General features: G+C 32.1%; 1 protein-coding gene across 2 annotated transcripts; it reads left to right on the forward strand.

Moving 5' to 3' along the window:
- The first annotated feature begins 5972 nt into the window (after nucleotides 1–5972).
- Nucleotides 5973–7572, forward strand: LOC120189217. 2 transcript variants are annotated; one of them, XM_039192535.1, is made up of 3 exons: nucleotides 5973–6234; nucleotides 6556–6726; nucleotides 7311–7572. In XM_039192535.1, exons 1-3 carry the CDS (start codon nucleotides 6065–6067, stop codon nucleotides 7555–7557), a joined length of 588 nt encoding a protein of 195 aa, XP_039048466.1. In that variant the 5' UTR covers nucleotides 5973–6064; the 3' UTR covers nucleotides 7558–7572. The 2 variants fall into 2 exon arrangements, with proteins under 2 accessions (XP_039048466.1, XP_039048467.1); XM_039192536.1 differs by having other exon boundaries at nucleotides 5974–6213.
- Nucleotides 7573–12687: the final 5115 nt, after the last annotated feature.

The following is a 12687-nucleotide window of genomic DNA, read 5'->3' on the forward strand; positions in this document are numbered from 1 at the left end:
ATTTTTTCAATTAAATCATTATTTTTATTGAATAAAAATAATATTTTTTATTATTTCGGGTCGGGTTGAGTTCGGATTTTATCTCAAAAAGTCGAATCAGGTCGGGTGGAGGGTATATACTATGCAGGTCGGATCGGATTTTGGATATAGGAGTCATTGTTCTCAGGTCGGGTCGGGTGGACTAAAAATCTGACTTAACCTGACCCATCCCCATCCCCATCCCCGTAAATACTTGGCAAGCATAGACTTCCATGTAATGTAATTAGAGGTTTTATATGTAGTAAACAATAATGTATACATTTAGATAAACGGTACGTTATCTTGTCTCATAAAATCCTGATCTTATAGAAACAATTACAAATTTATACATTATAGAGTCTGTCGTGCAATTACAAATACGTATCGATGATAATAATAAGGGTAAACTATAAGTTTAATATCTAAATTATTACTTGTGTTTCGTTTTGGAATCTAACTTTTTCTTTAAAAAAAATCATGTCTAACATTTAGTTTAGGTCTTAATTTGGTAAATGTAGTTTAAAAATTAATAGAACTATTGACATAACATTTTTTTCAATGATGATGTGACATTACTATATAGTGACACGTCAATATCGTCATTACGTTTTTAACTTCAATATACCAAAATTAAGCCTAAATTAGACGTTATATATAGTTTCAAAAAAAATAAAATTTAGATACCAAAACAAAAAAAAATTATGTATTAAAAGTTAATTTATCCTAATAATAATATAAATGCAAAATTGACTCCTATGGCTCAATCATCATAGAAAGGTCGATGAAATAATCTTAATCCTTTAATTTTCATCCAACCTTATTTTAAGATTTATATTAATTATTAGGATAAATTACATCATTGGTCACTAAATTATTATCGTTTTTACCATGTCATCAAACTTTCTTTTGACAAAATTGTCAATAACATTACACTTTTTTCCTATTTTGGTCATCAATATTTAAAAAGTTAACGACGGTTTTGATATGATGTTTTGTATTTTTCATACATTTTTTATTTTCACGTCATTATTATCATGTCATTTATACTCTTGAATAAGAAGATAATATTGATGTGAAGAAATAGCGTGAAAATAAAATATATTACATTAACATCATCATCATTAATATTTTAACAATTGAGGACCAAACTAAAAAAAACATAAAGTTAATGCTGATTTTATAAAGGAAGTACAATGACCAATGTAGAAAAATGACAATAGTTTGATGAACAATAGTATAATTTATCCTATTATTATTCAAATTAAAAATTTACACATATATTTAACAAATTACACACATTGATTTAGATGGCCGTCTCATGTTATTTTTCTATTTTTCTAATTTTATTATAATTTATGGACCTTTGACAGTTTTTTTATTTTTATGTTGATTTTGTGATTTATGTTTTAAAATTATGATTATTTTTTTAACAGTGTTATCTTTAATATTTGAACTTAAATTATCTTTTTAAAAATATAATATATTTTATTATTATATCTGACATATATAGAAATATTTTCTATTTCTTGAAATTTCATTATCAATATATAAAATTTTTATTTTTTCTTTTTATTCATATATTTTTCTCGAAATAAATAAATAAAAGAAACATAGAAGAAGACTTTACAACAAATTAAATAAATACATGTAATCAATTTAATATCATTTAAGCAGATCTCGAGTTTGAAATCTTATGTGTGCAAAATATCCCTGATATAAGACTCATCTACCAAAATTAAGTGTGCAACATAAGTCGATTTGAATTATTCAACACAAAACTCTGAAGAATCGAATAACAAACAAAAAAAAGTATAGATAAATTAACGTACACACATCTAATTTTATCAGCAACATGAAGTCAAATAATTTGGTTCTATGACTGAACCTCCTATATAATTATATAATGCATGTAATACTTAGAATAATAATAATAATAGTTTTATAATAATAAATCCCAGTTGGTTTCATAATCTTCTCATCATATTTTATCTTTTTTTCATTAAAAATTGAAAGATATAATATACCATTATTTCGATCTTAATTTCGTATTAATACAAGTTGATCGAATCTTAATTCAATTCATATTATTAATATATAAATATACCATTATTTTTCACTTAATTTCGTACTAATACAAGTTGATCGAATCTTAATTCAATTCATATTATTAATATATAAATATTAAGCATATTTAATTATATAATAACTTCTAATTTAATGGTAAAAGAATTATGAATACACTTAGATATTATATGAGAAAATAAATTGTAAACCTCGTAATCATTCCCTTCAAAGGAAAATAATAATGAAAAATAATTTAAATATGATCTGAATAAAAAAAATAATGCAATTATCTCAAATATAAACCATTAAAGTATTGAATTTTAAAAAATATATTTATACCAAATTGAATAAATTAAGGCATACTTAGTTTTAGCCCTACAGTGTTACAAAAAGACTTTATTTAAGGATTTGGGTAAAAAACAAAACACTTCTTATTTATTATTGAATTAAATCGAAAAGACAATTACTGGAAAGTTTAGGGACTTTTGATTAGGGGAAAGGGTTTCCCTTCCGATGTCAGACTTATCTAAAAATAAAGATAAATATTTGATTTGAATTCAACAGATTTTGATCTGATTTGATTTTATATGATTAATTTAAAAAATAATTAAATTTGAATTAGATTGGGTTAATTTCTTTTAAGCATAAGGTTGAATTAAAATCGAGTTCAAGTTTAGGGTAATAGTACTGGATTTGACTCGAAAATAATAATATAATTGACTTTTATACATATAAAGATAGTTATAATAATATTTATGTATTTTTTTTCAACTTGATTTTAAAAAAAATGAATATATATATATATATCTTTCATGTCGGGTGCATATGCAAATTTTTATCTTAAAACTTAAGAGTCGGATACTCCATGACAATTGGCTGGTTTGTTGTCTCTGTTTGATCCTCCAAGGCATGACAGTGCCGAAACCATTTGACAAGTTCTTCATCTCGTTGTGAATGTCAAGATGATGATCACCGGTAAACTATCCTTTGAAGGATTTCTTTAAATGTTCATTGTGACAATTTAGTACTTATATTTTCGTTCTATTGTCCAAGTGATCAACTCGCAATTGCAAAGGAGACTGGCCGCAGGCTTGGAATGGGAACCAACATGTATCCATCTGTCTTTGCTAGGTCAAGATAAGGATGCAAACATAGCTGCCATTCCTGTGGAAGAGTTGATCGAGAAGGCCGATGGATTTGCCGGTGTATTTCCAGGTATTTGCAAATAGAAACTCTTCTTTTATGTTTCGGGGTCTCGAATAACACGACGCTTTCTTACCATACTTACCATGCAGAGCACAAATACGAAATTGTGAAGAAGTTGCAGGAAATAAAGCACATTTGTGGAATGATCGGAGATGGTGTTAAGGACGCTCCTACTTTAAAGAAGGCAGATATCGAAATTGCTGAAGCAGATGCTACTGATGCTGCAGGAAGTGCTTCCGACATTGTTCTCACATAACCCAGGCTGAGTGTTATAATTAGTGCAGTGTCAGGGCCGTGCTGGGGCGGCATGAACTGCGCGACCGCACAAGGCCCCCAAAAAAGGCCCCAAAAAAGTATATATATAGTGGCGTTTTTCCAATAAACGCCACTATGGATGGACCTATTGCGACGTTTTTCAAAAAATGCCACTATTATTATGCAGGCCCAAAAAATACCAAAAAAAAGTAATATATAGTGGCGTTTTTCCAATAAACACCACTATAGATGGATCTATTGCGACGTTTTTTCAAAAAAATGCTACTATTGTTGCCCCGAAATCAAATATATCTAAAAAATAGGGCCCCTTTATAAGAATTTGTACAGGCCCCCGAAAACCTAGCCACGGCCCTGACAGTGTTGACTAGCAGAGCTATTTTCCAAAGGATGAAGAACTATACCGTAAATTGATCTCTTCTCTCTAATAATATTTCTTAAGATTTATACATTATATTTTGCAATGCATGACCCTTTTGATTTTGATTTTTTATTTTTACAGATCTATGCAGTTTCGATCACAATACGTATTGTGGTTAGTACATGATTAAATGATTTTATACTAATTGATTATCGAACTCATTACCCTACTTGTATCGATTTGTTTATGCGATCTTTTGTTTCTGATTTTGTAGTTTGAATTTCTGTTTATTGCTCTTATCTGGAAGTTTGATTTTTCTCCATTCATGGTTCTGATCATTGCCATTCTTAACGATGGTAAGTGGATTATTACATAAGTTGCACATGATTCTTCTGCTCTTCCATGCTTTATCGGCTCGAATCTGAGTATTGACGATCAAATCGAATATTACTCCAGGAACTATCATGACAATCTCGAAGGACCGAGTCAAGCCATCTCCCTAGCCCGATAGCTGGAAACTGAGAAATTTTCGCTACCGAAATCGTGCTTGGAGGCTACTTTGCATTGATGACTGCCATATTCTTCTGGGTAATGCATGATACTGATTTCTTCTCGGTATGTAGTTCTGAAAGGATTTCAAGTTCATATTCGATTTGAATTTAGTCTCGTAACAGTTCGTATTGATGAATGCAGGACAAATTCGGTGTTAGGTCTCTAAGGGGCTCGGAGCATGAGATGATTGGTGCTTTATACTTGCAAGTAAGCATTGTGAGCCAGGCTTTGATCTTTGTGACACGATCACGTAGCTGGTCATTCGTCGAGCGCCCCGGGATGCTATTCGTATCTGCCTTCCTTATTGCACAGCTTGTAAGTACATGTACCTTTATCCTGAGATCGCTGAGCAGGCCAAGAGACGAGCCAAGGTTACTAGGTAAATCATTATCACGCCTAACATTCACTAACATGACAAGCCATGATCTTTCGCTCTATGACACGACTACGAATTACTGATATCTGTTTACAGGCTTCGAGAGCTTCACACGCTCAAAGGACATGTCGAGTCGGTGGTGAAGCTAAAGGGGATCGGCATTGATACGATCCAGCAGCATTACACCGTTTAGGAAACCAATACCGGTTACCCGTATAAAATTGAAGACCGGCGTTTCAATGTCATTTACAGAAGATTGTGAAGGGGGAAAGGAGAATGTAATTTAGTTACCGGAACAGTCTAACATGTCCGTGGTTAAATATTAGGGAACAAGAATTTGGATATTTGCATTCGAATATGTCTGGTTTTTAAAAAATCGGATAAATTTACTTGTAAATCTTTCTTTCAATTTCATTATTTTTGTAAGTAATCTTTGTTTTTCTTATAACTACATGTTCAAATTACAAGAAAATAATACAAACTCCATCTATCTGCAGTTTGATCCTATTCTATAAGTATTTTTTTTTTAATTATTAACTATGATCTTATTCTCTTCTACATAGAATCTGTGTTAAAAGTTCGAAAATGTATTTTTTTCTTTAATTTAAAAAAAAATAATAGCTCAAAATCAATTAATTTAATTATAAAATTTTTCATATTGTTTATATCTAATTTTATTATAATTTTTTAATCCCACAAAATATATCTTATAAATAATATTATTTACGTGACGCATCTTTATTATTATTTTTGTTATTTGATTAATATGAGGTAATTACAAATAATATTTGTCCAAAGATAGCTCTTTAACCATTTAAAATTGAACAACCACATCCCTAACATGTATGATGTTCGAATAATAGACCTCAAATAATAAAAATGATTTCTCTCTCTCTCTGATATTATTTGATTTGTGCAATAAAAAATATTATTTATATAAATTAGCCACGTTTTTTTAATGCACTCTTATTTTTTATTTTTGTGATAATTTAAAATAAAATAAGTGATATCAGATAAATATATAGTCTGGAAACGTAGGGCCATAAATATTCGAGCACGTGGCAATCTGGATATTAAGGAATGAACAAAAATCTCAGCAACACTCGCTTCATCCAAAAAATGTAAGCTTCAAGAACTAACAAAAATTAAGTGATTATATTTGCCGGAATTCACCAGAAGCTGAATCCCATAAATTTCTCGGAAACAAACCAAACATGTCCTTAGCATCATCATCTTCAAATTCTCATCAAACCTTCCTTACCAACGCTTTCACATTCACTCACAAACCCAGAGCTAAGCTTCCCAGCTCCCCTGCCTTCATTTCCTTCAAGTTTCAGTCAGATGACCACGAAGATTCCTCCTGGTACTGCTTCGTTTCCATGGGGTATAAGCCCTTTCTTCTTCCTTTTACTTTATTCTTCGAGTCTAGCTGTTACTTTAGGGTTTGGGATTGAATTTTTCATATGGGTCTAATTATGGTTTTTGTCCCTATATCGTGTTTTTCATTTAGAATTTAGCCTTCTACTCTAATTTTACATAAATTGATAATTAGGTTATCAGTAAGATGAAATTGATAATACTATTAGTTTGTTCCTGCCATTAAAATGATTAAATATTTAATATGTTGATTTTAAATGATTTTTTTGTGTGTTACGTGACCGAGGATTTGTCTTTAGGGGTGTTGGATTGTGTTTTTTTTTTACAGGAGAAATGAGAAACAGTTAGCAAAGCTAGCAATAGTGACATTGGCTGCTGGAGTGTTGACTCTCGGCTCGGTGGACGACGCGTCTGCTGCCAAAACCGGCGGTCGAGTTGGTGGTCAAGCGTTCCGGTCATCGGCTCCTCGCTCAGCACCGAGAGCCAAAAGCAATTCTAGGTAATTTCATCGGCTTGAGCTATTTAGTTATGTTGTGATTCTGTTTGAGGCCACTGGCCCTGGCGTCCACTGTGTATGTATGATTTTATTGTCTTTAACATTATTGACTATACTCGAAGACATACTCGTATTGACACTTGAACCCGAATCCAATTGACATAGGTTAGAAATACGTATGATTAAGTTCGGACGAAAGAGTCACATATATTAAGTTTCGAATACCGGACCTATTAGATGCTACCTCTTTGAGATCATTTACATGAACTAGTTGAGCCAAGATTCTGATTATTTGCTATGTGTTCGTAAGTCTAATTTGAATGTTGGTGTTCATACGGATATGTGTCTTATACGAATATATCCATTTTTTTTAAAAAAAATCTTACAAATTTAGAAGTTCATATCCTCGTACCAAAATAAGGGTCAGATGTGAGTGTCGCACACAAATACTTCAAGAAAAATAAGGAGTTAATTACCTTCATTATTTGCTTTTACGGACAACTATGTTGTTTACATACGCATGCGAGTGTCGGATATAAATATGTTTAATAATTTTGAAATTAATGCTTAAACTAATGTTTGTTCAGGACCAACATTTACATTAATCCACCGGTTGCCCCACCTCTAGTCGGAGGCTATGGATACGGTTACGGTGTTCCGTTCTATGGCGGATGGGGCTGGTCACCATTCTCCTTCTTTGCTCCTGGCCCTAGTGTTGCAGTCGGCGTCGGAGGCGGATTCGATACACTCCTATTCTTTTTGTTTCTGGGTGCTTTTGCAGCTGTTGCAAGGAAATTTTTCGGATCAAGAAATGAAGATGATGATGAATATTAGTGGAAATAGTTTGAATATGTAAAGTTAGAATAGTCGAAAAATTAAAAATTAAAACGGTATTATTTTAATCTTTAGTTAAATAATTTAGCAGTTTACTTTTACGTTTCAACTCGGTAATACTTTTGGCAATGAAAAAGTATTATTTAAAATTATGGTTGAAAAATTGATTTGCAATTTAATCTCAAAAGCTCAAATTTTTAATTTTTGTTGTGGAAAATCAATATTAAGGTAAAATTATATTTTTATACTCAAATATTATATTTTTAATTTACGGACATAATGTTTAAAATTAATATTTTATTTTTTAAAAATAACTTTTCATCTGGAATCTTCAAACAATCAAATTTTAAATTATAAATTTTAAAAATACTTTTGAAAGTACTTTTTATAACATTTTTCAAAATCACTTTTCAAAAATAATATTTAAATTGAATTACGTACGCTTCCCACTTTAAAGTACTTGTATATCTTCAATTTCTCTTCGACTACAATAGCTACAAATATTTTTTTCTCAACATTTCTATGATTTTTTACACTCTCATCAATATTTATTCTTTAAAATCTATTCTTTTAGAAATAGCATTATAGATATTGTACCAACCCGGAATTTTGAAAAATATATATATTTAATTGGAATTTGAGGATTTAATTAAGTAATTAGGTGAAATTGGGGACTAAATTAAAAATTCTCAAAACTTGTAGCATGTTTTAGAGATGAGATAAATTCATGGACTAAGTCCTGAATTTACCTTGGAAGTGTATGAAAACCATGTTATATACGTGGTTTCCATTCCCAAAATTCCCTTCCCAACGCCTATCTTCCAACTACGATCCCGACGTCGTCTGACCTTTGATCGTTGATTTGAAAACACCACCGTGTTCATCATCGAGCGAGGAACAAATTCCTTAAATTAATTGAAGTGAAATGCTGTCAAACGCTGTGAATTTCAAGTCAAAGTCTCGACGTTGTTTTAGCTCAATCGCCGAGGAAATCTTAAATTCATCGTCGATCGTTGCTCCATTTACGACACCTCCCGCACCATCGTGTTCCTTGTGCCGTTCCGAGTCCGCCGGTGTCATCCTTGGTCTTCGTCGAAGGCGGCGCGTGGGGAGGTGAAGTGGTCAAAGTTTCCGATTTGATAAAATCGAGCTCTCTCCTGTTCAAAAATTTGAACCGAGCTTTGTAAGTATCTCGAACTCGCTCAAAACAATTTTTAGAAAATTTTCTATGAATTTTATGCTACCAGAAGTGGTCTCACGCGCCCCCACTACGTGTGGGGAAGGTCAAAATGACCGGTTACAATCCGACCCGACCCGTTAACCCGACCCGACCCGACCCGACCCGTTGACCGTTGACTGTTGACCGTTGAACGGGTGCTATTCTGATAATTATTTGGAAAAGGATGCTATTATGGTAATTATTTTGAAAATGGTGCTAATTTCGTAATTTTTTAAAAAAAAAGATAATTTCGTAATTTTTTTAAAAAAAATGATATTTTAGTAATTATTTTGAAAATGTTGATATTTTGGTAATTTTTTTTGAAAATGATGTTATTTTCGTAAAATTGTTCATATCTTGACCACCTTTGACCCGAACTTTGACCGGCTATTAAACAACCGTTAATCTTTTCCGAAAATACCTATCCTGACATTTTTGACGCCCCGAATCCGTTTTTGGGGTCCGTTTCACCAAATTCGAACCCGTTGACTTTGATTTTGACCAAGAATTCAGAATTTCGGAAGGTCATACTTTATGTTTTTCGACATTCTGAATTTGATTCCGAAGTTCGTTTTGCCAAATTTTGACCCGAAATCCCCGAATCGAGCATGTGAAACCAAATAGAAACCCATTCCCAAAATTCCCTTCCCAACTCCCATCTTCCAACCACGATCCCGACGCCGTCCGACCTCTGATCGTTGATTTGAAAACACCACCGTATTCATCATCGAGCGAGGAACAAATCCCTTAAATTAATTGAAGTGAAACGCTGCCAAACGTCGTGAATTTTAAGTCAAAGTCTCGACTTTTTTTAGCTCCATCGCTGAGGAAATCTTAAATTCATCGCTAATCGTTGCTCCGTTTACGACACCTCCCGCACCATCGTGTTCCTTGTGTCATTCCGAGTCCGCCGGTGTTATCCTTGGTCTCCGTCGACGACGGCGCGTGGGGAGGTGAAGCGGTCAAAGTTTCCGATTTGATGAAATCGAGCTATCCGCCGTTCAAAAATTTGAACCGAGCTTTGTAAGTATCTCGAAATCGCTCAAAATAATTTTTAGAAATTTTTCTGTGAATTTTACGCTGCCGGAAGTGGTCCCACGCGCTCCCACGCGCCGCCACTACGCGTGGGGAAGGTCAAAATGACCGGTTTGACCGGTTACAACCCGACCCGACCCGACCCGTTGACTGTTGACCATTGAACGAGTGGTATTCTTGTAATTATTTGGAAAAGGATGCTATTCTGGTAATTATTTTGAAAAGGGTGCTAATTTTCTATTTTTTTTAAAATATAATTTCGTAATTTAAAAAAAAATGATATTTTAGTAATTATTTTGAAAATTGTGATATTTTGGTAATTTTTTTGAAAATGATGCTATTTTCGTAAAATGGTTGTTCATATCTTGACCACACTATTAAACAACCGTTAATCTTTTTCGAAAATTCCTATCCTAATATTTTTTGACGTCTTAAATCTGTTTTTGGGGTCCGTTTCACCAAATTCAAACCCGGAAGTCTCCAAATCGTCAGTTAAACCCGTTGACTTTAATTTTGACCAAGAATTCATAATTTTGAAATGTCATACTTTATGTTTTTCGACGTTCTGAATCTGATTCCGAAGTCCGTTTTACCAAATTCTGACCCGAAATCCCTGAATCGAGCATGTGAAACCAAAAGGCTTAGTATTTTAATATTTTGATTATTTATTTGAGTTTTGGTTAAGGAATTGATTCAATAAAACATTTTATGAAGGTACTTGTGTTTCACCTGAGCGATGATCAGTTAGGTCTGGAGTTGTTCGTTCGTCAGATCAGCCCGAACCGCGTACTACAAGAATTACCCGTAGGTTTTCGTATATTTTTTAAATAAAGATTAATATTATTTATATTATGATTCCAATATGGATTTTTCCAATTCGTAGGATCTAGCGCTGCAGCAGAGCGTGATCGAGAAACCCAGTAATAGGCTTCTCTATCTGATTTCTCAGACTATTACAAGTGTGTTTCCTGACAGTGTTATCTTACAGTTTTAAAACTATATATCTGAACTGGTTTATATTATGGGAATATAATATATTTTATGAGAAAATATCTGGTGTTTTGAATAATGTTTATTTAATGTCTGATTTACCATATATTTTTTATATGGTTTATAGTTATAGTATTTTTGTACATGATTTCTAAATATGGAACATTTCCATATTTAATGGATTAATTACCGTTTTTACTCTAATGCATACATGTTATTTTTTTGTCATTGGAGGTATGATTGAAGGAAGTATTATCAGATCCCTTTGCTGTGTGCGAAGGTAAGCCTTACAGTTTCCCAGGTCCCTTTGCTGTGTGCAAGGGTAAGCCTTACAATTTCCCAAGTCCCTTTGTTGTGTGCAAGGGTAAACCTTACAGTTTTCCTAGGCTCCTCTACTTTGTGCACAGGTTAAGCCTTACTGGTGTATAGGTGGTGTATGGTTCATATGAACTTACACATTTTGATGATTGGATGGGGTAGTGTGCATATTATTAAAATGAAATTGATAAATTGTTTTATTTTATTTGAATTTTTTTTATATGTATGTTTTATACACTGTATGGGGCACACTGAGCTTTTTAGCTCATTCTATAGTTTTTACCTTTTTCAGATAACAACAAACCGTAAGCTAGCAGATTTGGCATCAGGGGAGATCAACTACTTATTTTGTACGAATGTATATCTCTATATGTTTTTCAGTTGTGTTTGGTGACATGTATTTGCTATCGTTTTGGATATATATGTATTATATCTAATGTATTACAAGTTGTTTAAAAAAAATCTCTGAATGAGATATGTGAACACTTAGGTTTGGGTCTAACTTACAGACCGGGTCTAGGGGTTACATATATATTGTATATTTTTTTGATGATATTTAATTTAATAAATAACATTATAAATATTATATGTGTAAGAAAAAATATATCTACATTGATATAAATAGAGAGAGTCGTTTAAATTGGAGACATTCAGTACTATAACGTTATATTTAAAATTGAACATAAACTCGAATAAATATATTCATTTCAATTCGAATTTCATAAATTTAACTCGACTCTAAAATACCTTAAATAAAATTTGAATAATAAAACAATACTCGAAAACTTAACTAATTGAACTATTTTCCACTCGACTCAACCGATTACTCATCCTATAAACACTTGCAATGGCTCCATAAATTGTTAGTTTGTGTATTAATTCCTCTTAAGCTTCATATTAACATAATGATAATTTTGTATTTTGATCTAGAATGACAGTTATAAAATGATTATCGATGACAATGATGAATGAAAGTTGAGATGAGTCATATTAATATTGTTTATTAAAATTATAACATAAATAATCATAAATTATAAAATAATATGAATTATTATATTTTTAGAAAGGAAAAAAAATACTACGTATCAGCTTATATTGTGTGTATGTATGTGTAGCTAAGAACAAGGCAATCGGAATTTAAGATTGTTGTCTGCTTGATCCCTCCTTAATACTTTACACGTACTTGTGGAGAGCAATGCCGCCTCCATGTGCTCCTCCTTATTTTAATTATATCTAACAACTAATAATTTTCCACTTTTAATTAGCCTCCTCTTTTTTTATTTGTATTTATTTCGGTGCGATGTTATGCCCATTTTTTTGCATTGTAAATTTTAAAATATCAAATCAATCAATCTATCTTATTAATAAAATAAAATGTTATTATCAACAACCAGTTGATCGAGTGGGATGAGACAATAAGTTTTTTAAGCAAGGTCAGGGGTTTGAATATTGACGTTTGCGAATGGAACAAACTGGGTTGGGAGAGTTCCTCTCGCCTATGTAATATCCGATCTGGATTAGTCGGTCAATAGATCGAATACTAGTGATTAATTCAAAAAAAGTGTTAT

Source organism: Hibiscus syriacus, unplaced genomic scaffold, assembly GCF_006381635.1.
Source record: "Hibiscus syriacus cultivar Baekdansim isolate YM2019G1 unplaced genomic scaffold, ASM638163v2 tig00116954_pilon, whole genome shotgun sequence".
In the NCBI taxonomy this organism is placed as follows: Eukaryota; Viridiplantae; Streptophyta; class Magnoliopsida; order Malvales; family Malvaceae; genus Hibiscus; species Hibiscus syriacus.